Source organism: Fulmarus glacialis, unplaced genomic scaffold (assembly GCF_000690835.1).
Source record: "Fulmarus glacialis isolate BGI_N327 unplaced genomic scaffold, ASM69083v1 scaffold152, whole genome shotgun sequence".
Lineage (NCBI taxonomy): Eukaryota > Metazoa > Chordata > Aves > Procellariiformes > Procellariidae > Fulmarus > Fulmarus glacialis.
In genome coordinates, this window is record NW_009198162.1 from 2657 (window position 1) to 30504 (window position 27848).

General features: G+C 44.8%; 1 protein-coding gene across 1 annotated transcript; it reads right to left on the bottom strand.

Annotated features, from left to right (window-relative positions):
- LOC104073119 (ATP-binding cassette sub-family A member 10-like) lies at positions 1-26011 on the bottom strand (the record flags this gene model as incomplete). Its single annotated transcript, XM_009572794.1, has 42 exons — positions 25910-26011; positions 25314-25524; positions 24742-24900; positions 24398-24498; positions 23353-23579; positions 22888-23026; positions 22335-22520; positions 21094-21241; positions 20411-20582; positions 19775-19833; positions 19236-19346; positions 18968-19143; positions 18453-18572; positions 17943-18081; positions 17718-17808; positions 17290-17429; positions 16566-16685; positions 16199-16394; positions 15285-15451; positions 14418-14545; positions 13917-14054; positions 13266-13379; positions 12805-12963; positions 12333-12443; positions 11560-11688; positions 10653-10721; positions 10110-10201; positions 9575-9695; positions 9115-9232; positions 8564-8655; positions 7687-7865; positions 7005-7080; positions 6632-6726; positions 6059-6178; positions 5685-5825; positions 5343-5422; positions 5207-5262; positions 4512-4602; positions 4279-4442; positions 2345-2428; positions 1544-1668; positions 1-75 (listed from the first exon to the last, which is right to left on the bottom strand). Coding segments are annotated over exons 1-42 (5321 nt in total), but the record flags the coding sequence as incomplete, so codon positions are not given.
- Positions 26012-27848: the final 1837 nt, after the last annotated feature.

Here is a 27848-nt window from a genome sequence, read left to right on the forward strand (position 1 = left end):
CTGTCCATAAAACACCATCTGATGTCTGTACCAGGATGAAGATGCACAGGGACAAACCGGATACCTCCATCTTGCCTAGAACATAAGTTCATGAACTTCTGTTATCATTCAGGCATGATCTAATTGAAACATCATGACTTACACAATCATCTCCCTCTCTGTCCCCCTCTTCCAGTCTTTTAAAAAAAGTTTCCTGCATTTTCCAGCTGGACAAGCTATCCTTCTGCCTACTTTGAAGTAAATATTTTGTTGGGTTTGGCTGCTGTCACAGCCACACATAGTCTTCTGCCTGATATTTTATCCATCTGCTGCTAAAGGACTAGAGAATATTTTGAGCTGAGAGTCTCAAAAGGTTTTTGAGGTGATGAGTAGAATTAAGGAGTACCAATATGAAAGAAAAATCTTCTTCTCAGCTTTCACGTGCATAGTAAACCAAGCTGAAATGCCTTAAAAACTAAATACTCTGAGAGATGCTCCTTACGACACCCTGGTACTCACGTGCTGCAAACCGGGGGGCGTACACTGTTCGCATTAACTGAGGACCTGATACACCCCCTCCACGGTTCACATGCCGAGATGTAACCCAACACTGATTTCCTCTTCTGTCTCAAGCGAATGGAAAAAGAGAATTGGATTCCCGCGCTGTCGAGGTTGCCAATATCTGCCTTGCCTCATTTCTTCTGCTTGAAGAACATCTGGCTCTGCTCTGGGACAGCCACGTGTAGCCCGTTGTGCTGCACGGGAATGGGCTGTGCTCGCTGTGATAAAGCCTCTCGTGGGTCTGCCGGCCGGAGCGTGCCATCTGCCCGGCTGGAGATGCTCGCTGCTCTCGTGGCATGGGAGACCGCGTGTTCATGGTGCCTTTCCTTCCAGAGCAGACACAAATAACTTTTTGCTTGATGCTGGTCGTGTCCCCTGGGGTTTTTTTTCCCCTGGGTTGCTCTGAAGAAAGGATGTTTTTTGTTCACTTGAGCTACGAGATCTGGAGGTGTCTTCCCAGGAGAAAGCACCCGTGGCCGTGGCACTGCTGCTGTGAAGGGGGATACAGGAGGGGCTGCAAGGAGTTGCACAGGGCTGGGGTACATTGCCTTCCCCCCGTGGGGTGTCTGCAGGCAGGACACCATCTTGCAGGCCACCACAGGCAGCCCTGCTCTGGGCTTCCTGCAGGACACCAGTCCTTTGCTTAACATCGCTCGGTTTTACCCTCCTCCTATTCCACAGAAGTTTGCCTCATAGCTCTTTTGAAGCTTGCAACACTGCTTTTTGTGAAGGTCCTTGAAATTCTCAGAAATATCACTTTTTATGCTTACTTACACTTAAGGGCAGTTGCTTAACTAACATTTCTCTAACACAGCTGCAAGAGGACGAGGAGACCTGCAAAGCCCTGCCATTCCTATCCAGACATTTTTCAAATACCCCTTTGCTCCCCAAAACCTTGCAGGATGAAACGCTGTCCCTGAGCTCCCAAACCTCGAGCACACACGTGCCTTGTTCCCCTGGTCCCCAGCACTCAAAAAGTACCGGCTGGCACCGTTTTTCTCACCTAACCTGAAAGGCATGGGCTGCTCTTTGCTGTCGCTCCGGGATGCCCGTTTGGGGCACAGTGCTTGGGGACGGGAACTGGAGGCAGCTGGTGGTGAATGGCTCTTTGTGCGCTTTGTCGCTTTGCTGCATAAAGAGGGCATTATTAAATCAAATAAATAAGAATCTCCCTGTTAACAAGACTTAAGCCATTGCATGAGTTACTGCGGGGAATGTGCAGCATCCGCAGCAGGGAGCTGCCTCACCCACTTTGTGCTGGGACGATGAACGCACCCTGCAGCACGGCCAACGCGCTCTGGTTCGGGTTTATCAGGGAAGACACTGTGGGCATGGAGGGCTTGCGCTGTGCTGGAAAACAAGGAGAATAACCAAAATGTTAGGCCAGTTTGCATGCTGGAGCAAGGCGCTTCCCACTGGGCTGCACTCAAAGAGCAGGTAGAGCGATTGCAGCTGCTGGGGGATGGTTTTCCCCCGCAGCCCTTCAGCTCCAGGCAGTGGAAGGAGAAAGGTGGACGCAACCTCTGAAGGGAATATTTAAGAAGCCAGTTCATTTCCAGGAAATCTCTTTCTTGTTCTTTTTTTTTTTTTGAACGGAAAAGCTAAGTCCTCGTGAACTTTTTGAGAACTTTTGTTCGTTCCCTCTTGCCAGCTAAGCTCTGCTTTGTGCTGGTGACAGAACCCCTTTCTCCAAGCACTGGCCACAGGCCAGGACCTGGAAATCCTGACTGTGTGCTGGCAATGCCACGAGCCCTGTCCCCCTTCCCTCCAGGCTGAGGCAAAGCCCCAGCTCCAACCAGCTCACCTTTGGAGGACTCTCTGTGGGTCTTTTTCCTTCTCCTCCTTGTGCAGGAGATGATGGAGCCAGCTCTGCTTGCTTCGTCTTCTCCTGCATGGAAAGCCCCAAATATCATGGAGAATAATCTGTCAAACCTGTGGTAGCAGAGGGTGAAGTGGGTTGGTGGTAGCTACTTAGAAGAAACAACTGTGCAAGCGGTGTTGGAAGGAATAGCCAAGGCAAGAGATGCTCTTCACCCTGGAGAAATGTAATTGCCGCAAGATTTCAGTCCTGCTCTCTGCTTTCTTGTCTTCCCTGTATCCCAGTGCACTCCTCTTCCCCTCTCCAGCTCCCAGAGATGCTCTCTCTGGGACAGGAATTGTTCGCTGGGGTTTTTATTACAGTTTGCATCTTTACATCACTCAAAGACCTCCAAAGGGACCCGGTCCCCTCGTGCTGTGTGGTAGAAAAGAGATTTCCCAGTTAAAGAAGTGAGGGTCTGTGTGTAAGAGCAGAGATCTGGAGGGCAGAGGAGAGGGAAGCCAGTGTATTTCACAAGCCCACTCAAACCAGCAGCCACCGCAGCAGAGGGGCCCCTCTCACCAGCAGCACCTCCAGAGGTGCAAACCACAAAATGCTGATGAAAAAACCCCAAGAGGAATGGATGATATAAACTGTCATTATATCAGGAGGTTCACGGCTTGAGTTCTCCACCGCCGCTCATATTCCCAGGGCACTAAATAAAACTCTTTCCTTTCACCGAATTCCCATTTCCCGGAGCCGAGTGTATGAACAGGTGACCGAAATGTTTGGTGATTTCACTTACCCGTTTCCCAGGGGTGAGGAGTAGAAACGGAGCTGTTGTGCAACCAGGAGGGAAATAATCATAATCTCTCTAAATATGTGCCCTCCAACTGCCAAAATATGTTTTGAAGCTGAGTGGGGAATGTACACAAGCCGTGATTGCAACACAGCCACCGCTGCGGATTATATAAAGAGAATTGCACTTCATGTTTTCTGTGAGAGTTTTAGCCTTTGCAAATGAGCTGGGCACAGGGATAACATGTGCCCGAGTTGTCAGGAGGGAAATCATAGAATACTTTGGGTTGGAAGGGACCTTTCAAGGTCATCTTGTCCACCCCCCTGCCGTGGGCAGGGACATCTTCAACTCGATCAGGTTGCTCAGAGCCCCGTCCAACCTGACCTTGAATGTTCCCAGGGATGGGGCATCTACCACCTCTCTGGGCAACCTGTGCCAGGGTTTCACCACCCTCATTGTAAAAAATTTCTTCCTTCTATCTAGTCTAAATCTCCCCTCTTTTAGTTTAAAGCCATTCCCCCTTGTCCCGTTGCAACAGGCTCTGCTAGAAAGTTTGTCCCCATCTGTCATACAGGCCCCCTTTAAGCACTGAAAGGCTGCAATAAGGTCTCCCCGGAGCCTTCTCTTCTCCAGGCTGAACAATCCAGGCTGGTTTCCAGAGGGAGGAATGACAACCACTCACCCCGGCGTGGAGGGAGGGCAGCGATGAGCACGCTTGCCCAGCCAGGCTGCCAGAGATAGTAAACATGCGGGACTACAACCTGGCCAGCAGCCCTGGGCCCTCTGCAGCCACCTCCATCCCCAGGGGAAGGAGTTCGAGCTGCTCAGCTGTCCCTGACGGTCCACAGCAATGATGACATATGAGGGTGTAACCGCGGTTTCTATAGAGACATTTATTGGAAGTGTATAAAAATAGAGTGCAAATTTCAGCAAGATGTATTTAAACATGTCGCAGGCAAATAGTCCCAGAGATTGGTGGGAGAGGAGCCCAGAAGGTTGGCAGTGTGTCCAGATGCCCTGAAGCACCCAGATCCACCAAGCAAAGCAGAACCTTGATCCCCAGAGATGGGTTATGACCCTTCTTTCTGCAAACCTTTCTGTCCCTCTGCTGCACACTGCTGTGCTTGACAAGAGCTCTCACCGGTGCAGGCACTATTTCATCAACCAGCCGTTGGAAATGCAACTCAGGGTAGGGCTCAGTGTAGATACCTACAGAGTCCAAGTGAAATGTCTTCTGCATCGGAGAGGAGACCTCAGCTGATGCTCGCTGGAAAGGCAGAGCCTGTTCCTCCTCTTCGTGGTACGCTGGTAATGGTAGTAAATATGGGCAGTATCACATCAGTTAGGTTAATACTGAATAATGCGTAAATGAGCATCTTAGATCTTTAACAGTCCTCCAGAAAGCCCCATCCAAAGTCAGATCAAAATTATCTTTTTCCTGCTCTCGGGAGAGTTCCAAAAACACCTGAAATGGGCAAGATAAAGCTCTGATTATTTCTCTGACATTCACTAGACACTGTGATGCTCCTTTACAGGAGGTACATCTCTGCAACCCCTATGAGAGGTGTGTGAAGTAGCTTTATGTGGGGAGCACACACGCAGTAGCTGAGACCCCTGTGCTCTCTGGTATAACCTTCTGAGAGGCACCAGCTGCCCATAGGTATAGCCATAGACTAGGTTTTACCCATCAATGGATTGACATAAACATTCCTCATCTTTGTCACCAGCCATGTACAAGCAGCAATAACCTGCTGCTTCAGAAGCAACCATAGAGGCTGGGCATGGGCATCTACCAAGGGCACCCATCCCTTGGATGTGCTGTGTGCCTGAATCCGGTGAGTGGAACCATGCAGCAACACTTTGCCTAGGTTTGTTCCCACCATGCTAAATCCCAGCAGTGAAAAGACCCAAACATTTTTCACCACTTTCCCAGCAGAGAACCCCTCGCCCACCACCCCCAGGCAGTTTTTTGGTGGAGCAGCCTTCTGCCACTACACTGGCCCAGGTCTTGCCGCGGCTTTTGCTCCTGCTCGCGCCTTTACAGCATGTCTGGCCTTGAAATCACGTGCCTGAGCCAAAGTATTCAAAGAGAAGCTGTACTCCTCGAGGTTGAAGTTTCGTTTGGCTGTGGAGAAATGGAAAGAGAGTTGGAAAGTAGCAGTCTGTGTTCCACTTTTTCAAAAAGTCATCTTGTTTTGCTCTTACCTTCCTCTAGCTTGGAGAAAGACTGAGACAGAGGCAGGGCATCTTCCATTGGGACCTTGTAGACTAGCAAGGAGGGGAACCTTGAAGAAAAAAAAGAAAAGGCAATTTTTGCTCTGTATTGAGGTTCTGGGATCAAAACTTTATGCCACGCTATGAGTTGGAGGTATGGATGTTTTGCAGCAGGGTTGGATGTGGTGACATTATCGAATCAGATCCCCATATAGAGACTCTGAGCTGTCTATCCCTCTCCAGCTGAGATCCTGTGTCTGGCCATCACACTGGGCATATTTTGAGGGATGAGGTAGTGTTGGAGCCACCGTTCATCCCGTATTTTATAGTTACCGCTCCTGACGGGCTGCACTTGGGAAAATCCTCAAAATCTCAGCATGGAGAAGATCAGCGCACTGTGGGTCCTTGACCTTAATTTCCAGTAGATAGCCTTTGCCAAACTTGTTCTTCAGATACTGAATGGAGCCAATGCACCTGCATGGGAGGGAGGAAACGAAAAGAGATGTCAGTGTGAAAACATTGATGCCCCACCATCTGCTCCTTCCCAAATTGTGCTGCCGGTGAAACCACGAGGAGCACTTCACAAAGCCCGTGGTGATGGGCTCAAGTAGATGAGGCTGGAGGAGAAGCCCTGCCACTGCATGGACCGAAGAGGGGCCAGGAGGTATGTCCCAGCTCAGTCGTGTGCCGGCCGTGCTGCCACCCACCGTAGCTGCCCGGACACCATGATGGCCACGCGGTCGCACACCGCCTCTGCCTCCTCCATGTAGTGCGTCGTCAGAATGGCTCCTGTCTCCTTGGTTTTCAGGGCGGCACGAATCACCTTCCTGAGGACCAGAGGGGGGAAAAAAAAAGCTAACACTCCCCAGGAATATCAGACACTTTTTCTTATACCTTTGTCCCTCAAATGCCTCTCCCCTAAAACAAGTGTAAAAACTTTACATACAGCAACTTTAGCCTGATGTGCACATGGTAATACTTTGAAATAACGACAAAAAGAAATATTTTTGACTTGGGTCCGTTTTTGGATTCTTCCAAATCCCATATATGACTGTCCTAACGTTTGCGACAAGGATGAAGGTAAAATGGTTTTTCTCTCCTTCCTCATGCTTTATCTAGAGAGCACCAGGAACGTGGAGTTTCCAATAAAACCATTGGCATGTGGCAAGCTGCGCTAACGGCAGATGGGCCAAAATATTCTTTATGTAACCTTAGGCGTCTACTCTTGGCTTCCAACCCCTTTACCCCCGTGGTGGCACAGTGCCTGAGGTCCTACCCACCTGGCACAGCGCTGCCCATTGGGGTCCATGCCAGTTGACGGCTCATCCAGGAGCAGGACCGTGGGGTTGCCCAGCACGCACACTGCCACGCACAGCTACGAGAGGGAAAGGGGTTTGAGTCAAATCTTTTGCAGTCCCTGGCACTCCGTCTACAAAGAGCTGCAGACAGCGTCGCTTCATTTATGGGAATCAGGCTTCTGATTTATAGGAAATGTGGATTTGGAAAAGGCTAATTTCCATCACCCCACCACGGGAGACAAAACGCTGTTCTCCCGGTAGCTCAGAGCGCAGATAGGTCCCTCTGTTCATGGAGGGGATTTTTCATTTGTGCCATGAGCATTGCAGTGCTCATTATAGGTAAAACAAAACACACCTTTCTGGTTATCCCAGCAGATAATTTTCTGGTTTTTTTTTTTAAAGAATCTTGAAGCTGCAGAGCATTCACTATTCTGTGGGGAAAGGGAACAAACGAAAAAAAGAACATTTTTGTTATTCCCAACTCAATACTCTCCTCAAGGATTCCCAAAACGATAAGAAAAAGGAACTTTCTTCCCCTTGCTCTTGACTCCTGCTTGTTTTCATTAAACATTTATTGTGTTATTAAAATGTAAGTGAATATTTGAGGCAAAGTGTACTGAATAAGCCACAAGCTCTTTTCTAAACCCATCATTAGTGTCAACAGCATTATAAATCCATTCCACCTTGCCAGTGCCAGCTGAGCAGGCAGTACTTAAGCACCCTTTCTTGTAGTGCCAAACTGTAACTCCAGAGGTTTTAGAAATGCTTCCTAAAGATAACATACTTAAAAGGAGGTTAGTGGTAAATTTATCCCCACTAAATGCACTTAGGCAAATTGGAGATTTTCTTAACATACTCACTTAATCGTGAGTAGGTGCTAAACACTTAGCACAAAATCCCTTTTGCAGTTCCATTTGCTGTGTTTCTTTCAAGGTTGCCTCCATCTCACCGTGAATTTTGACTTTCTGGTCCCCTCCCCATGCCCTAGGACTAGGATAAAACATTGACCAAGCCCTGGAAACACCCTCCATCCGTACCGGTTGACAGCAGCAGCCGTATCCTTCTTGCACACCCCTTTCACGGCCGCGTAGACCCGCAGGTGCTCGTGCACAGTGAGGTCCGGCCAGAGCGGGTCCTTTTGCGGGCAGTACCCCAGGAAGGCGGGTGCGTGGTCCTGGAGGTGGGATGTTGCTCCATCTCCCCTCTTCATCAGCACCTGCACAACCAAAACTGATCGTTTTGCTCCCGCATAGCCTTGCCCAGATACAAGGGTACGGTTCAGAGGAAGACTATGGGCTTCATTGGGATTTAGGCGAGGAAACCCGAAGAGCAAGGGAGTGATTTTGCAACCCTCATTTACACAGTTTCTAAATATAAACATGGCCAATTAGGGTAGATGCAACTGCTTGTCGAAGTTAGAAGTAGCTCAAAGTATTTCCTTTCAGTACTTAAAGGGGGCTTACACGAAAGATGGGGACAAACTTTTTAGCAGGGCCTGTTGCGACAGGACAAGGGGGAATGGTTTTAAACTAAAAGAGGGGAGATTTAGACTAGATAGAAGGAAGAAATTTTTTATAATGAGGGTGGTGAAACTGGCACAGGTTGCCCAGAGAGGTGGTAGATGCCCCATCCCTGGGAACATTCAAGGTCAGGTTGGACGGGGCTCGAGCAGGTGAAGATGTCTCTGCCCACGGCAGGGGGGTTGGACTGGATGACCTTGAAATGTCCCTTCCAACCCAAACTATTCAATGATTCTATGATTTTTTATTAATACATTATTTAATTTAACAGCACAATGCATTCAGTTAAAACCTTGATCCCTAATAATGTTTTGAAAAAATTATAGCTTAGCCTAGGTACTTTGCACTTGCACTTTTATCGTGGATCTATCCCTTTTCTCCAGACACCTCCTACCTGCCCAGCAGTCAGTGTCGTCTCTCCAGTAATCATTTTGATAGCTGTGCTTTTACCAGCTCTGTTGGGCCCCAGAAGTCCTAATACTTCTCCTGGAATAAATACATATAATTTCTTAGTAATACTCCCCATTCAACAAACATATCAGGCACAGTCCCATAAAAGAAAAAAATATAAAAGAGAGCATGCTAATATCAAAGATCACATAAAAGTAAACAGTATAAATATACACCCTGAGAGCCTTTAACTTTTCAATTCTGACTGATGCTGTGAGACTGAGCATTGCTCCCAGGTCACTCAGAAGCCACTGCTGAAGTGGATCCTGGAGAGAGGGGGCTACGGTATTTCAGGCAATGGAGAGTCAAAGATAACTAACAGGATGCATCCTGTTGTTCATTAACACATCGATCACAGACCGAACGTGCCTTATCCACAGCGCAAATAGATTTGACCTTTATGTCCTTGCTTAGATAACTGAGAATCTGCAGAGAATTAACTCTCTGGGTACGATGAGAGGTCCAAAACAGGTCCAGAAGAGTTCCAGTTCTCACCTTTTTTAACACAGAAGGAAACATTTTTGGTGACCATTTTCTTCTTCTTCTTAAAAACTGAACCAGCTTGCTTTATTTTATATTCCTTGCACAGATTGCTGACAATAATGACTGATTTCTGAAAGCGAGGAGGAAGAAGAAAGATTAGTCTATTGTATTGGATAACATTAATCCTTCAGTAATATTTTTCCATTAAAAAAGGCAGAAAACCTTCTAAAGATCTTTGAATTTGGTTTATAGTTCACTGAGAATATGAGATGCAACAGGACACTTTATTGTCCACATTCCTCTTAACAGCTTTCTCCTCTATCCTGATGGGACCCACATTTGGGAGTTTGATTTTCCCAGTGAGAATAATACAGCCAGAGCACTGACTTGCACTTAGTGATACTTGGTGGTTTGTTTTTTACCAGTGGGCTTCTTACTGGTATAAAATGAGAAGGACAACACTTAGTCGTACCTCCTCCTGACTCGGAGCCGCTATGGCATTTCTCACTGCTGCTCTTTCAGCTTTAACATCTTCATCTTCCTCTTCCAGCTCCTGGGGGTGCTGCTGGCTGCTTTCTCTTCTTGGGGAAATCCTACAAACCCACCAGATTCGTCTTAGCATTTTGTTCTTTATCCTTGTTCTCTGTCAATGCATTTTGGATAGACCAAGAGTGAATGTCCTTCTGGTTCAATGTTTTTTGTGGTTATTTATTTATGTACATTTATAATCTTTCTGTGTTGTACAAAGAACCAAGCTGGTACATCCACACAGCATAGGCAACACTGTGTCTGTGTGTACAGCTTGAGAGCTGTTTTATATTATCATAACACTGTAGCATTTAAGGGGTTATTTTAGCTATAAAAAATCACCCGTATTAAAAAAAAATATTTAAAAACAGGGACACAAAGGCAATGATATCTGATCAAAATGCTGTCTTCAAGGAAAAGCAGTGTGGTAGGAGTTTAGATCTCGCATGTGCCTGTGGTGCGTGTGTGTTTATACAAACCTAAATATTGGGTCCTTTCTCAGAAGTGTTCTTCCATATTTTATCTCCAAATATCGAAGAAGAAAAATGAAACCCACAGAATGGATATAAGGCTGAAAAAAAGAGGTTGCCACATTAACAGCCTGACCTTCCATCCTACCATGGCTGAAACTGGGGAGATGGTGGCAGTGTTATAAAATATGTGGGGAAAAAACACAGTATGAGAAAATAAAGTCCATTAACATCTAAACTCAGGGTAATCCTGAAGGCTGTGAACTCTACTATCACCTACCAATACTGCAGAAGATACCAATGATAGAAGAAAAACATAATTCATAAAATAACAGGGCAGCATTGAGTCATCTGGGCTTATTTCATTTTCCGTTCCCCATTTCAAAGGAACGAGGTTGTTTTTGCACAGGGGGGTAATCTGTCATCTAGACCCACCGAGATTCTCCTTCTGCATGAAATGAGTTCAGGGTTCTTGCCTGCTTCCTCATAACTGAGGACGGGGTTTAGGAGACACACATTCCTAAATAAAAGTAATCTTGAATGTTTTCTTACTGCAAAGACAGCCATTAGTACATCATTCCTTGGAGTCTCAGCAAATATCCCAACGCCTTCTGTAAAAATCTATAAGAATAAAAAAAAAAAACCCCACGGTGAAAATCTGTAATTCTTTAGTATAATGCTGGCTAATCTTAGAAGGGTTAAAGCAAACAACAAATACTTTGAAAATGTACAAAAGCTTCTAATTTACCCAAAATATTCACCATACAGATGAGCAAATACAGATGTTTGACTTTGGGCATCCCAGTCCTACACCAGAAAATGTCACAGCATTCAGTACGTGTATCAGACTCTCCTTTTGGGGGTAATGGCCTATCACAGGAAAACATCTGGTCTCCTCTCCTTTGGGATCCCAGTGGAGAAGAGGTGGAGGTGAGTGGACAGGACAGAGGAGGAGTCTCTTCTATTTGGACTTCACTCCTAAGTCATTTATGGCTCATAAATGGTCTTGCACGTAGCTGGAGGGTTTTGTTAAATTCTTAGCTGACTTCCCACGACCTCCCTCAGCTGACATGGAGTAAAGTGCCCTGTGAGTATTCTTAATTCTCACTCGGTTTCCATGCAAAGTCTGATATATAACTTCAAATTTTCTCTTACGATTGTTCAAGCCAAGTTACTTGACTCTGCATGGAAAGAATTAAGAGTGCTTACCTAATCCACAGTCACAGCTCAACTGCACGAGAAGTAGCCCCTAGCCATAGTGAACAGCTGGAAAAATGAGATCTGGTCAGAAACAGTCATCTAACGATGCACTCTGGCCATTTGGAAAATCCTACCCATAAGAGGAAACCATTGAGCCTTCCCAGAATGCAGCGTGTGGTTACCAACAGACTTTGCTCACAAGGACACATAGCTGTGTTTTATGGTGGAGTGCCTCCCCTCACCCAACGCCACCGCTTACCTTCTGGCAGTTGATCGTTACGCCCAGCAGTGGGTACACGGGAATCAAGAGAGACACAACGTAGAGGGAGGATCCAGTATCATCCAAGAAATCCGTGGCTTTGCTGATGACGTAAGAAAAAAAGCATACCTAAAAATAAAACAAGAGGCTAACTTAGCTGATGGGAAGGGTTATCCTCCTTACCGGTCTTAAAAATTGTGTGGGTCTACCTTTTCAATTCCCTCTTGAATTTCTAAAAATGGACAAGAAATATAAAGATGAGAAATGGTGAGGGTTCAGGAGGTCCTCAGCCTTTTCTGCTTGATGGTAGGCTGCTGGTTTGGGTCAGCAGGGTAAACTTCTTCCCAGACACAGGGCTGCTTCGGGCAGAAGAACGAAGCATGGGATCCCGTCCTGTTCTTTCTCATCCCAGTTCATACCAAATAACCCATCTCCTTCCAGGTCAAGCTCGGGCTATCTGCGTCTAACCTGATGGCTCATGTCTCAACACCTTACCTCTCTTGGATACGAGGTGTTGAACAAAGCAATAAATAACTTTTTTGCCACCGTTCCTGCACTAGCTCAGGGTGGATCCAAGCATTTCCCCATGCCACAGCAGGATTGTGGGAACAGAACATGGTGTCACAAATTTAATATAGAATTGACTGCTATAAAACACGTGCCTGCATTTGTGTCCTACATCTCTACTTGGTGTTTTGACCTCTAGCTCATCCTTAAGATCTCAAAATACATTTCTGTAAACCCTACAGCACATTATCTGGCCATAGGCTTACCAATATCAGGATAAAAGACCAAAAATCACAGTTCCATCCTTTGTGAAAGACGAAGGAGATCAAGTAGGTGAAGAGAACGATAGAAATTCCATAGCCAAAAGCACCTGTGATCTGCAGAAAAAAAGGGTTTTCACTGGAGAAAATGGAGTGATCGAAACAACCAGAAACCTATATATAGCAATGTGGTTCAGTATAAACGATCATACATTAAGATCAGGGCATTCAGAAATGACCACACTTTTACTGCTAAGTGTAAAGGAGTATATTAAGGCAAGATTTATTGCCTTTTATTTCCAGCTGGGAAAACCCAAATGATAGGAGGTGAAACAAGGAGAAGGCCAGTAAGCATCTGGGGACCCAGAGGTGTGCCAGCCCTGTCTGCTCCCACGGTGTCTCAGCTACCCCTACACGTGCTCAAAATATTACTCCAATCCCTCCCTAGTGAACCAGCAATCACCAGAACGGGATGTACCAGCAAGAAGAAGATGTCGATGTTCCCAGAAATCTTGTTGGTCATTGCGAACTGAAGCCCGAACATCGAGAAGAGAAGGAGCCAGCACAGTGGGATGTCCACCAGCGCCTGGCCGCACCAGTATGCCACCGAGACCCGCAGTTGGGCATGAGCTCCCACCTGGAAAGGCACAATGCAAAGGGCAGTTTATTGTCGGTGCCTCTTTGGCTAACTGCACCCATGGGAATGGCTCCAGGAAATAAAAAGCTAACAAAAAGCTGTTACCATTGCGAGGCTGGGGTAAAATTCCACCTCTTTTTGTCTTTTAGCATTTTGTGCTGGCTGCAAAGCTGCTCATGGCAATACAGAGAAAAACACCTCAAGCTGCCCGTCATATTCAAAAGTCCTTGTGGCAATGCAGTTGTAATCCCAACACCCAAAAATCCCAACACCCCAAATCTGCTCCATTTCAAGGAATTTACCTTGTAATCCTGCATGTAGCCCATTGCAAATTGAGGAGGAAAACCAGGGAATAACACCAGCATATAAACGAGGTAAAAATAAAAAAAAAAATCCCAGAATTCTGGATCTTCTATCTGAAAACAGAAGAACAAAGCATTTGTAGAAAACATCTGCAATGTAACGGCTAGATGCCACAATTAATCTTACTGCATTTCTCATGAAGTACAGGGCAATATGAACACAAAGTGGGATTTTAAACCAAATATTGACAGAAGAAAGGTTTTTCCCAAACCATACCCCTGCAAAGTGCTTGCCACTGGTGAGGAGAGATGGGTGGTGCAGGTCCCACTCTTCCGTCCCAGACTTGTGGTGACCTATCTCTTCTGTCAATTGATGGGCCACAGCTTGAATAACGTGACACAGAGAATAAGAAACCTCCTGAAGAAACCCTCCCAGCCACCCTCTCCGTTCAGCAGCCCTCAAGACCCACAAGGGAAAAATTAACTTCAGTTTTCCTGAAGTCAAACATGAGCCACCACCGAGGAAGCTGGGTCTACAGGTACAGACAGCCCCACGTGGCTTCCCATTAAAATCTGATGACTTACTGAGACCTTAAGCGGATTTAAGAACTATTTTCTGACACCTTCTGGCTGCCAGGCTCTGACACTTACAGAGAAAAATGGATGACTCCAGATCCGAATGTGCACAGTGGAATTGAGGGCTCTCAGCAGAGCGTTGCTAATGATGTTCACAAGCACCGGGAAGCAGTTGACGGGCTCCACGTGGCATAACACGGTAAACCTGTAGCTCTTCAAAGAGCAAGAAAACAAGATGGAAACTCTTGGCTTTTCTCATCTGCAGGGAAGCAGTAGAAAAAGAGCGTGCCAGGAGAATCCAGGCCTGAAATAACTCATGTTGTCTATGCTTTGTTTGCTAAAAACCAAATTATTGGGTATTGGAAGCCTGTGCTACAAAAAAGAAAAGTTTGAGGTGGAGGATGAGGGAAACAACGTCTCCTCTAGCATGTAGTTTACCAGTTAAAACACTTGCAAATCTTTGTACCCGAGGGCCTTACTCAATAGGACCATCCCACAGGTAGAGCTGATGGAGGCGTTTTGCTTAATTATTCAATTGTTGGGAAGAAACAGGAGGAAGAGAACAAAAATCCTCACCTGGCCTTTGCGAGACACTTTTATAGCCCCATTGTGGTTTAGGTCTTCTGTGATATTTTCCTCATTTGTTATTTCCACTGTGAGATCTTGGCTTTCAAGCGTGCGGATAAAGTCTTCAATGCCTACGCCTGGCGTGAAAGCCAAAAGCAGAGGAATCATAATACTGAACAAGAAGAGGGTCTTTGATGGTTTGTTTTTTTTTTTTTTTTAAATCCATGACCACCAAACAAAACCAGAGAAAGTCTAATTACCGTGGACATCAGACAGCACATATGTGCACATCATTGCACATTCATTTATGTGAAGTTAATGAACTTCAGTCTCATTGACTGAATCTTGCATTGTCATTTTTTTTTTTCTGCCTTTGGTGAGTTGCTACAAAACGTGTTTTCCTTGCTGACAGTCTGATGAAGCCAACAGTATCATACTCTGGCAAAATAACATAAAATAGCATGCACTCATATGAATGTTGAGGGTAAAACTCTGGAAGTAGAATGTTAATTTGACTCAGTAAGCCCTTACTGGAGTTGGGTGCCTGGTTTGAGGATCCCACACTCTGAAAACGCAGAAATTGTTTGGATAGAGATCTGGATTTGGGGCAGGGAAAGAACTGGGTCCCTTCTAATCCCATCTGCTACAATATCTCTTTTCACATCATTGCATCAGGATCTCGCCAGCTGCTGAAGCCAAAGTAGACTTCATTCGCAACCCCTTAAAAATGACAATTTCCATGTTCTTCTGTCACTAAAACCTTCATCACCCCTTGGATCCCCTCCATCCTACAATTGTCGGCTCTTCCTACTTATTTTCCTTTGCAACAAGAAGCCCCAGAATAGGAAAGGATGAGGAAAGGCTCGTTCCCCTCACCCGTGTTGTTGTGGACCAGGAGGCTGGTTGTCTCCAGGTGAGCCCTCTTCCCCAGGGGCAAGAAGTACCGTGCAGATGAGAGCTCCCAAGCACTCACACTCTCCCAGGCAGCAATCAGGGACAGTTGCAAAACCAGAGGAAGCAGAAAAACCACATAGAGCAGCAAGCTACATTAAGAAAGAGACGAATAAACACTCTGAAAACAGATGCTCAGCAGAACTCATTTGCGTATTGGGAATGGTATACTATATTCAGGTTACCCACTGCTTTTTCTGTTAAAAATTTTTGGCAATTTTATTTTCAGAAGTCTCAAACTTCAATCATTCACAAAGGCCCTCAAAATTTAATAGGGAGAGGACCTCAGATCTGGAGCGCTCAATGTTTTAGGGCCATGAAATGCCTTTAAGACTTCCTTAAGATGTTAAGTTTTTCATAAATCAGCATTTCCCTTCTGTTTCTTGTGCCCCACTGGGAAATGCCAGCATGCCAGATTGAAGACCAATGGGGCCAAATGAGTTCAGACACTGGCAACATGAAAGAAGTTTAAAAAAAAAAATTAAAGAGGAAGTCTGAAAGTAGTATTTTTCCTTTCTCTCTCTGTACACACTAGTTTATTCTAAAACTTCCTCTTTCATCTGAAATAAAAGTGTTTCTTAATGATTCTTTTCTTCAAAAAGAAAACGGGTTTCCCTTGAATAAATCACTCAGTACAGAAATGAAAATGCACAAAAGGGAGATTTTATATTACTGGCACTGGAAAGGAAGACGCTTTCCTCTCCTCTGAGTGCAGATTACCCAGATCATTCATAGCTAAGACCCGATATCAAGTAATCCAAATGCTCATCGAAACAGTCCCCCCTGCTGTGCCTGTGTCCAGTTCCAGATCTGCAAGAGAGAATCACTTTGGTACTTACATTGACCGCAGGTTTTTCACCGAACTCTTAAGCTTTAAGAAGTGCACCCATGCTATGGCAGAGACCTGCTGCCTCCAGAGAGCCAAGCCGCCGACTGCCGCCTTCCCGGTGTCCGAGAGCAGCAGGGAGCCCGGCTCCGTCTCGTCGGGGCACGGCGGTCCTGCTTCTGCACACTCCTCCCCAAGGACATGCTCACCTGCAGAGAGTTTTCCACATGCACATTTATGTCTGAGACCAGCTTCTATGTTGTAATGCGTGAAAAATTAAGAGCCACCTCATAACCAGCTGTTGGAGGCATGCCCCGGGGCTATTGCAGAGTAGCCGTTCTCTTCAGCTACAGATTGTATATCTGCAGCCACGATTGTACCTTCTTGATCCACTGTGGCTTCCTCCTCCAGTCTCAGGAAGACATCCTCCAGGGTTGTCATGCTAACCCCGTAACTGATAATTCCCTGGTCGGAGCAGCTGTCGAGGCCACTGAACAGATCTGTGGGACAGAGATAATCCAGGTGTCTTCAAGGTTTCAAACATAAGCGCATGTCTCCAGACCAGACTTTGGTTCAGCTGAGTCAACCCGACTGGAGCATCTCCAGTCACAGGGAAAATGATAAAGCAGCAAGCTGCCAGGATGCAAAGGGTCTGGAGGAACACAGGACTGCCAGATCCATAGCTCGTTGAAGAGGTTTTTCTCCTTAGCACCTATGCATCCTCTGAGGCAGTGGGGCTGTGGGACTGTCAGACTGGATGTGATGGATATGGTGAGTGAGGGTCTGCCTGGTGCCGCTGCAGGTACGGAGCAGTACCGGCTGTATGGAGTTTTCTCTTGTCACTATCTTCTCTTTTAAGAAGAAAGAGAAATAAACTCTCAGTAATACATGTAGCCCAGTTTAGCCTGCTAGGTTTTTCGTTACAAAGAGTAGAAAAGCATTTGTTGTACATTTTGATCTTAAATGTATGGATGCTAAAATTGTGGGGGGAAAACAAAATGCAACAGTTCTAAAGTCCTCATGTGACTCCTGTAGATCTCTTTCCCCACATTTGTGATTATTTTTTCTCTATGGACAATTCTCAATTATTTTAATATACATTACCTGGGAATTTATTCACGTTTTCTATTGGCAATTTGTATTTCAGCTCATATTGACTGTGTCCTGAGAATATGACATTGGGGATGTACTGTTTAATCACAGATGTCAAGTTCTCTAAGTCACAAGACTCACTGATGTGGATCCTGTTCAGTTGAAAAAAAAAACCAGATGCTTAGTTTTAGAAAAAACCGAACAAATAGACAACCACCACTGTTGTATTTGCTAGGATGCATAAAAAGAAAAACTCCAGCATACTTAATTCATTCCTTACTCTGGAGTAAAGTGCTGCTTCAGTTAATTTAACTGACTATTAATTCAGTAAATTTTCTTGTTTTGATGACATCTGCTCTACGGTTTCCCCCTTACAGTCATTCTGTAGTTCCTTGTACATGCATGTTCCCAGATACCAGTTGTTGGGCTGAAGTAGGTACCTTAAATGATAACCAATCCCCCATTTTTTCTTCAAGAACAGAGAAGAACCGACACACTTCAGCCTCCCGTGCAAGATAAAAGCCTTGCGGTCTAAAGAAAGAAAAAGCCAAAGGAATTTATACTGTAGAGCAGTTGTTCAAAACTTTTTTTGCAACTGAACCTCACATGGGCTTTCTGCTCTGGGGTTATTCTGCAGAGATGCTACAGGCTGAGCCTGTGCCTACCTGCGAGGATATCAGCCTCTTCCATGGACTGGGTACTGAACAGGATCACCCGTCCAGCTCTGTGCTCCTTGAGGAGGCTCCACACCTGGTGCCTGGAAAGAGGATCCAACCCAGCCGTTGGCTCATCCAGGAACAAAACCTGCGGATAGGATGAAATCAGACATTCCTCATTACCGGAGCAATGGCATGTCTTTTGGGTTTGGTGTTCCCCTGAAAGCCTCAGGTCCTGAAGGCAAGAGACCCAGGCCACCTTTTATGCAAGGGCAGCTATTCTGGGAGCTGTGCAGAGGTCAGGGAACTATCTATCTGGTTTAAAACTAGACTAGCAAGACAGGTTATGAATTATTAATTATGAAAATTAAATTATTAAATGTAGTAATTTTAATAATTATGAGCGCTTTAAAGGGGTCTGAAATCATGCGTGAACTTGTAGGCAAGCACACGCATAAGGTTTTAGTTATGCTGGACCTGAATATTCCTTATATTACAGAGCCATGCCGGCTGCTTTACCTGGGGGTTTCCAAGCATGGCTATTCCGATGGATAACTTCCGTTTTTGCCCACCACTCAGTTTCTCAGCTTGAGTGTCTTGAATGTTACTGATATCCAGCAGTTCCAAAATGTTTTGCACCTAGAACAGCACAAGGATGTCCACTCTCAGCACCAGTTGTCCTTCCATCCTTTATCAGCCATGAAGGAGACCTGGCTGGGACTGAAGGCACAGTTTCTAAGAGCACGTACCGAGGTCTAGCTCCTACCCACACCGACCCACCACCAGCAGGAGCAGCCACGACAGGGCTGCTACATCCCCTCATCTCGAGCAGAGGAAACGCTGTGGTTGCATCAAGCCCACAAGCTTGCCTACTAACCTGGTCAAAGCTCGACACCAGCTTTGATTTTCAGAAGACACAGCCGGGTGGACCCTTTGAGCTTCCCAGTGCAAAAGGAGCCTTTACTGAAACGTGGGGTTTGCCTACAGCCTCACGTTGCTGCGCAGTGATGCGTTTCAGGGGAACACACACTTACCTCTCGCTCTACCTCTTTGGACTTGATGCCCTTGACTTCTGCAAAAGTTTTCAAGTTTTCTCTCACCGTTAAGACTTCAAACTGTATGTTGAATTGTGGGCAAATGCCAATCATCTCTCTAATCTCTTCCCTATCGCCTATTTCAGAGAGTTTGTAGTTATATATGGTTGCAGAGCCTGTTTACAGGAATAAACGTGATGAGGTGGAACGAACTGGTCTTTACAGCTTTTGAATCAAGCCCACATCATCCCACCATTTGCCATCCTACCTTCAGAAGGCAAAGTGAGTCCACTGAGCACGTTTAACAGTGTTGTCTTTCCAGCCCCACTGTGGCCAAGTAAGGCAGTGATCTGACCCTCGTAAATATTTAAAGACAAACCTAGAATGAAAACAACATCAAGTTTGGGAAGAAATGAGGTTTGACTTGCCTCTACTCATTGTCGAAGGCAAGGCAAGGCAAGAAGTAAAAGAACTAAGTAGCAATAATTAGCCAAAAGTGCATTAAGCAGTGTGGGGCAAAGTTCTGCAAACCTTTAGCTAAAGGCATAAGAAGCTGCTCTGTATTTAGCAGAAAAGACAGATATACAAGAATAGAAAAAAAAAAAACCCACATCTTTTTTCTCTTTAGTCTTATTAAAAATGGAAAATCAGTAAAAACTGAACGAAATAGTAATCAGTTGCATCAATTAGTATTTTACATAAATTTTCAAGGAATGCAAGTATTGTTTTCTTTCTTTGACTGACTGAAATGTTTGCACAACTGTTTTTCCTCATCTTTAACAGGAATCAATATCACAGCTTTCATACCTCTTAAAGCATTTGTCTTCTTGTCCTTCTTTTTATATGCTTTTTTAATATTGTTGAGTCTAAAACAAGGTAAAGAGGATATTATTTCAGGATTCAGGAAAATACATTTCCCTGGGGCTCTCTTTCATTCTTATGGGCCTTAATTTAAAATGACAGAAATGGCATGAAAAGTAAGAGGTGCTGGGAAACAACCCTGAGATTCAGCAGGGGTTGGCGTGCTCTGCACTCAGGCGTGAACATCACTGCCTGGCACGCAACACCGGAGCACCAAGCCTTGCAAAGACAAGGTCAAGCCCAAAACCAGATGGCTGTTTTACAACGGGCTGCCCTCCGCATTCTCCTTGTTGTCCCTAGTGGATATTTAACAAAGTCCACAGCAAAAAAACCTGTTTTTTTTTAATCTGAATTTATCCCAGTTTCACCATTAGTGACCAGCCTGAATTATCTATTTATCTCACCTGCATTTTACCTCTAATCTTTCTCTGTGAAACAAAGTGTTTTGCAAGAGCCTCATGAACATGAAAACTGCCTGGATGAGCCAGAACAAAGCTGACGGCAGAAGCGGTGGTCTGTGGGAGCATTAAACCCAAGCCTCCCAACTCAAAAGGCATGAATAGAAATTCCTTCTCTCTTCACCTTATGGCCTCCTTCCCCACGAACTCAGGGGGCACCGGCTCTATGTCATCACTGAGCAGCTCCTCGGGGCTCGCTGCAGTTCTGGGCATCTCCCTGATGGAGCCTCTCCTTCTCCGCACCCAGTACGAGGGCTTCAGACAGAAAAAAGGGGGATCTGGGATGCCGTATTTACCTGACAGGAAAGCAAAGAAGACGACCTGTCATTAACCAAAGCCACAACCAAGACATCATCCTAGACTAAACATTTAGGAGGTTCTAATAAGTATTTGGCTACCTCAAAATTGGTACTTTGTCGAGTTAAAAAAAGAGGTTTGGGGCTGGGGTAGATGAGACAAGAAGGTTGGCTTCAGGGCTATATTGAACGAATTCAATATTTTACTTAATGAACTAAAATATTGTCCCACACATTATCACACTATTTTCTCATAAACAGTTCAACAGCAGTATAATTAGAGAGAAAAAACAGTAAATATTTTGTTGTCTTTGATTCAGGAATTACCAGTGTGTGCCAGGGACAGAAAAGTCACTCAGCGATATAATACAATTTTTTAGTCCAAAAGCTATTTTGGTTGACTCACAGAATGGAGCAGCCCATCATTTCCTTGAGGAGCTATTACATGCAACCTGTATAAATCAAAAGTATAAAAGAAGAAAGTATGATCATAAACATAAACCATACCAACCTGACAGCACTTTGTCGAAATACAGAGCTAACAGCATGTACAAGACTGAGTCGAAGACCAGCATAATGTAAGTTGAAAACAAAAAGTATGATTCCTCCATAAGGTTAGAAAAAGAGAAACCCATTCCATATTTTTCTAAATGGAAAATCTGAAATAAAGGACAAAGAAGAATAATTTTCAGGCTGGAAAACTATGCAAATGCCATCAAACCATGGATGCAATTGACTTTGTTAACCCAGAAATCATCTGCAGTACTGACCAATTTTTCTTCCTTTCTTTCTAGTGAGGAAGGGAAATAAATTTACTCCACGCAGAGATCTTATGTTTTCATTCAGAATTTTCCAGAACAATCCAGAAGCGGAAGAAAAGATTAGAGTTTTATAGAAAATCATTCAAGAAATATGCTGTTGGCACCCTTGACATTACAGAGTCACGACAAAGGTGGTATAATTTTACATAGTGATTGATTTAACCGTATGGTAAATTAGCAGTAAACTCAGTTTCTTTTTCTGCTGGTGCAGAAATCTCCTTTCCCAGGCGGATTTTTTTATATATCAGGAAATCAAATATTAAATAACTGGAGCTAGAAAGCACCAGTCAGAGCTATGGAGATATGACTGATGGAAAACTGGGAAACTGCACAGAATTATCCAAAGCGGGGATGGAGGAAGGATGGCTGCGGCAGAAAACTCAAATTGTATTTGCACAGTCTCTCTTGCCAGGAAAAGTCATTGCAGTGAGAGGGCAATGACCGGGCGGCGAAGAGCTGACGTCCTCGAGTCAACTCCCGTCTGCCTGGGGTCCAGCCCCGGCGGATAATGGTGCTGTTGTGTGCGGCAATGGGCTCGCTGGGGCTTCCTCGGGTTCACATGGACACTACAGAAGTGCACAACAGCAGATTATTTGTGACAAGGGCTGTGGTTTTCTTTGCATTCATCAGCTCTTTAAATGGGGGAATGGGATGGGCGCATTGGAGCCCCTCTTTGCTGCCCAACGGCAGCTCAGCTTGCACGGTGGTTTCAAAACACGACGTGGATATGAATGAAAAGTACCTGAAGATTTTACAGATGTGGAAAAGCTGGTCTTTTGAAATGAGGACTACGACTTTCTATACCTTTCTCACCGTAGTGGCAGGGTCTTTTATTGCCACTGTCGGTGACAAAACCTACTCTGTCCCCGCCGAGAGGGCCCAGGACAGCAAGCTACCAGCAAGGTTCAGCTGCAGAGATGATGCCCCATACCTTTGCAATGCCAGCATTAAATGCAAAAGGAGAGAAGAGACTGAGAAACCACTGCAGCGGTTCTGGAAGATTTTCTATCAGCACAGCGAGGCTCAGGCATCCAAAGAGAAAGGTGATGAGGAACCCCATGGAGCCGGCAAGTTTGGAGGTCCGTAAGAGGGAGCAGAGCATGAAAACCAGGTGGATCTGTAAGAACAGAAGTTTCCTTCAATCACTGAAGGAAATAAATATCTTTAACAGTAGCACTTCCATTTGCCAGGCAAACAGATCTCTGGTGAGCTGAGTAATAAAACACACCAAAGCCCTTCTTAGTGGGTTGATCTGAGTTTCAAATCAGGTCTTTTTTAGCCAACCTACTGCCCATCAGACCTTCAGGCTGCAATTCAAATCACTGCTGCTGAGTCAGAGAATCCACTCAGCTATTTCAATCAGTATTCCCATGCAAAGGATACAGTCCTGAGCACTGTGCAAAAGGCTCTGGAGTAATGCTTAGGCTCATCAACATAGTAATAAATCATGTGGTGAGAAAATTTGGCTTTAAAACCTGACTTACACATGCTAGGCCATACAGGAAAAACAGCAGTAAGATTGCAGGGAAGCTGCTGAGGTAGAAAGCATCCTGCACCATGAGAACTGTCAGCAGGCAGGAGAGGACCATCACGTAAGCAGCATACAGCAGACTCCAGGAGAGCCTGAAGATGGAAAGGTGGCATTACGCTTTTGTTTAATTAAGAACTGTTGTTACAACTTCATCTGCATGGCGGAACCATTTTAAATTAAAATATGATTTCACAGGGTCAACTCATTCACATCCTCTGCAGAACAGAGAGCATGACCCACCTTAGGAGGAAATACCCAAGGCAGAAGAATACTCTGCTGCCATGTTCAACCCTTCTGGTTTGTCCTTAGAGTACTGGAGAAAACTTACGAACTCATTTAACTTATTAACTGACTGCGCAAGTGCCCAGGAGTATACTGATTTTTTGCGAACAGATACTTTAGTTAAAAAAGAACTCACCAAAATGCAATATCCTGCAGTCCCATTGTCTTCATCAATACTTTGAGCTGCTTCTTTTCTCTTACAACATTTATCGATAAGAAATACATGAACGGAGAGAAACACATCACGATAGTAATCATGAAATAAGCGTACTCTAGTGTAATTGAGGACTTGACAGCCCGGGACTTCATACGGACGCCAGCAATTGATTTCATTTCTTCCCAAACAGAATGATTTGCCACCACCTAAAGGAATTCAAGGTCGACACCTCAGTATTTCATTTGTTTTCTACAGTGAGATGTATTTATATACGGAACCTTCTGATTCATCATCCCTAGATGTAGTTCTTAATGCAGCTTTATAGAAAACATCAACAAGTAATGCAATAAAGCCCCATGGGAAGGGCTCATCTGGCTCACTTGTGTGTCTGCACCTCAGCTAGCCTCCCTCCCTTGTCTATTGAGAGAGAGAAATCCTTCAGCTCAGCCAGAGGTAGGGATCCAGATACACAAATGACTCACGCTCCCCAAGGTCCTGTTTCTCTCCCCGGGGATGAAAGCAGCCTGGACAGCTGGAGGTGCGCAGCCAGGTGGAAAGACCCCTACCCTGGTATATTTTTGAAGAGCAATTTGGAATGGAAGGACGTGAAATGACAGACATGCCTTCTTTGAAACCAAGTCATCCAGCAGATATTCATACCACCCCAGCCTCCCGCAAGAATTGCCTTTTCCTTGGAATCTGAGAAATACTCTAAATCAAACAGTGGTATTACACTTTGTTCCCAGCCTTTAAAGGAAATCGTCACTTTGAAGAGAAAAAGAAGTTAGTACAAATCTTCAAAATTCAATTGAAAGCAGTCATTTTCTGCAGGAACGGCCGATTGCATTCAAGTTCTCATTGTCGCTGCCGATAATACTCAGGCAGCTGAGTATTTAAAGATATTTGTTTTTCTGCAGAATTTTCTGACAAGCCCATCTCTTGCTATTGTCACAGAACAATTTGTCTTTCCTGGACTAAGCTTAAAATAAAAGGACACCTACATCAGTTCATAAATTCCATTTACCTCTATAATAGCTGCATCGATGCTGGACTGCAGGGACAGGAAGCCTTTGTACCAATACCTTGGGGTGTAACAGTATTGCGATGAGAAATTGTCACAGTTATCTGCAAGGATGGAAGGTTAAGGGCATCACGGGTAAGAGCAGTGAAACGTAACTGGCTTTCACTAAAAAGCTGATGATAAGCATGCATATGCACTATGGGAAGCTCTTCAAATGGACAATGGGCCACTGACAAAACAAAAATGAACGATTTATTAACTCATTTAACTTACAGAGATTATTCCAACAAAGCGATGCCTATCCATGCCAGGCAATCACCCACCCATAGATTCTCATTTTGTATTACCTATGTATCCAAAGTGGTCATTTGGAATAGCCACATTCCCAGTAGGAAACCTGAGGTGATAGGAGAAGTTGTCTTTAAATACAACCCCTATAATTTCATTATTCGAAATCCAGGCTTCCTCCAGGGCTCTCTCATTGTCCAGTGCCTCTAGTTTTATACCTGTAGTTTGTAACAAAAATATTGCAATGAGTTTCTGTAGGTCTGGAAATGGATGCACAGGCATTAGGTATATATTCTGCTTTTTTAGCATTGCAACTCCTCCTTTCCAGTTCTCCTCACTGGGCAGGGTGGCACCTTTAAATACTTCATACTTTACCAGTTGGGAAGAAGTGAACCTCAAAAGAATGAACCGACGTGTCTTAATAGTATTATTCTACAAAGGCAGAGCTTTACAGGTCAGAAGCACAGACTGACCTCACTAGTAATTTAAATACTAAAGAAGAAATATTTGTGAGAATGGAGGATTTGGGGTGAATTTTCTCTACTGACCGAAGATACTGGAGAACCACTAAAACATGATGTATAACAGGTTAAATAATGACAAAGCTAAATATTTAAAGGGAAAAACATACCTGTCATTACAGAGTTCAAGGCCACTTTATTCATTATCTGCCTTGTGGTCACAGTGATGGGTGTAAAAGCGATGGTGACCCCAGTGGCATCATAGGCAGGGTCATCTAACTGCCCGAGGTAGCTGTAAGGCACTGGGAAGTAGGTGATGTTCATCATGAACATGGACTCTATGAACATCAACGGCAGAAGGAGCAGAGACAGCATCCACTCCTAGGTAAGGGGGAGAGCGGAGAAGAGAACTTAATAACATAACAGTATAAGAGCATATTCTCTGTGGGATTAAAATACAAACAAGAGGCACTCAGTCACACCAGTTTCTTAGATGTCGACTAACTAACAAGGTCTCTGCATTGTGCATATCACCTCAGTAAGTTACTCTGCTCAGAGAGCCCATCTGTGCTCTCATGCATCACATAAGAGACAGAAATATTATCAGTTAAAAAAGTAAAGTCTTGTAAAATGTTCATTCCCAGTCACGGCTTTTCAAATGTACTTCAGTGTTCAACTTTACAAAACAAAATTGAGGTGTAGGGGCAGGCAGGGTTTGGCCACTCTTCAGGAGTTAGTTTCTCACATTTTTTTTTTTTTAGCTTACCTGAAAGCTCTGCATTTTCATCCTCCACTTGATAAGTACATTTTTCCACAAAAGAATTTTAGTTTGCCGGAATACACTCATATTTCTCTGAAGTCTCTTCATCTTTGAACCTACAAAGAATTTTTTAAAAATTACTTTCAAATACAACAAAAGGTAGAATAACAGTGAGAGATTTTATTTGCACAGTCCTTGCACATGTGCACAGTAATACTTTCGTTCTCTTTTTACTGCAAGAGAGAGAGCTGAAGCAACTCAGACCTCCTGTGCTGAGCACAAGCCAGCCCTGCAGCACAGCTTCTAGCAGCAAGGGACCACGAGACCTCATCATCCTCAACATACTCCCAATCCTTGCAGCTCAGCAGTAAGACACCGATTATAACTAGAATTTCACGCTTCCATGCTGTAGCATGGTAAGGCTGGGAGAAGTTATTCGTGAAATAAAAAAAGGAAGATGAGACTACGTGACCTAATTGGCTTGGGCGGCCTTAATATCCAAGAAATAACGACAACAACATGGTCTATTAAAATCACCAAAATCTTTTTGCATGGAATTTTAATGTGCTATAGGCTTCACACCAAGACGTGTTGAGCAACTCCTGGCTGTGAGCGGAGCTCATACGGAAAGCAGCGTTAATTGAAGGCAACTCGGGGCTACGAGAGAACAAATTCTTGGAAGTGCCTTTGGAGAGCTGTCGTTGTCGGGGATATTAATGGGAAAGGAGAGAGAAACAGCCACGAGCATGCGTTGGTGTGTTACTCCAAAAGACGTGGCAGCATCCTTAAAAAGATGTGATTAAAACAAAACGAGGATTTGTTGCCTGGATTAACGCTGGTGGTGGCAACTTAAAGAAGTAGGCATAAAGCAAGCTCTCAGAGTAACTTTTGCAGATGAGATATGTCCATATTAACATCAGTAAAATAATAATTAATAACTCCAGTGAGCAAAAGGACTAAGTATCCAAATGCAAAAGAGTTACACTCAGATAGCCAGCTGCTCTGCTGTCACGTATGTAGCTAAAACATGCTTTCAGACAAGATCTTGATTTTCTCGAAGTGAAGTCTCAGGTCGAAATATCAGAGCATTTATAGACCTAATCCTTTCAAACCTTCCTGTCATACAGAAGGAGGATTTACATTGTCTTGTTCCCTTTGGGGAATGATGCCTCACGGTGCTGACAGGCAAGGCAGAGTTTATCTTCTTCCAAATATTTATATTCAGCCCGCGGGAGGGGCACATCTCTGCTGTAACAAGGCAGCAGGCACCGAAATGCTGGAAAAGCAGCTGCAACAAGTGGTCTTCCCCAGGTACACGCTGCAAACAGAGGTACCGGCATGGCACGGCGGGAGGATGGGGCAGGGACGTCGGCTCAGTGGCAGAAACCTGCTATTTTGCCATCACTCTCTCAATAGATTTTTCCCTTACAGATGATCTCACTAAATCCAGGTGTATAAAAATTTGAATTTAACCTGTGCTAATGACTGTGAAGTTAAACGTGCAATTGCTTGGTCACTTTTTCACCTAACAGAAGCACGGTGTAAGACAGCGTGTATCACCCGTGTGCACTTCCACAGCTGAAACGGGATTTGTGTCACAGCTAAAGCAGGTTTCCAGTTTGTCCTTCAGTTTAATAGTCTCATAGAATAATCTCGACAAGCTGACACACCACTGGAGTTTCAGCTTCACACCCAGGAAATCCCGGGTGGGACGGGGAGCCAGCGCTCCAGGCACCCGCTGCGGGTGTCCCAGCGTCCCCGCTCCCCGACACCCCTCAATGCCGCCTGACCCCAGCCGCGCTGCTGCAGAGCTTGGGCAGTTGGGGGAAAACTCGGCAGAACTGATCTCATTGCTCCTTCAGTATTTCAGGGGGAATTTTTAAGAGCGTAAGATGGTCAGAAGACTTTTAAAATTAAATCTTTAGCTTACAGTGCTTGTAGGGAA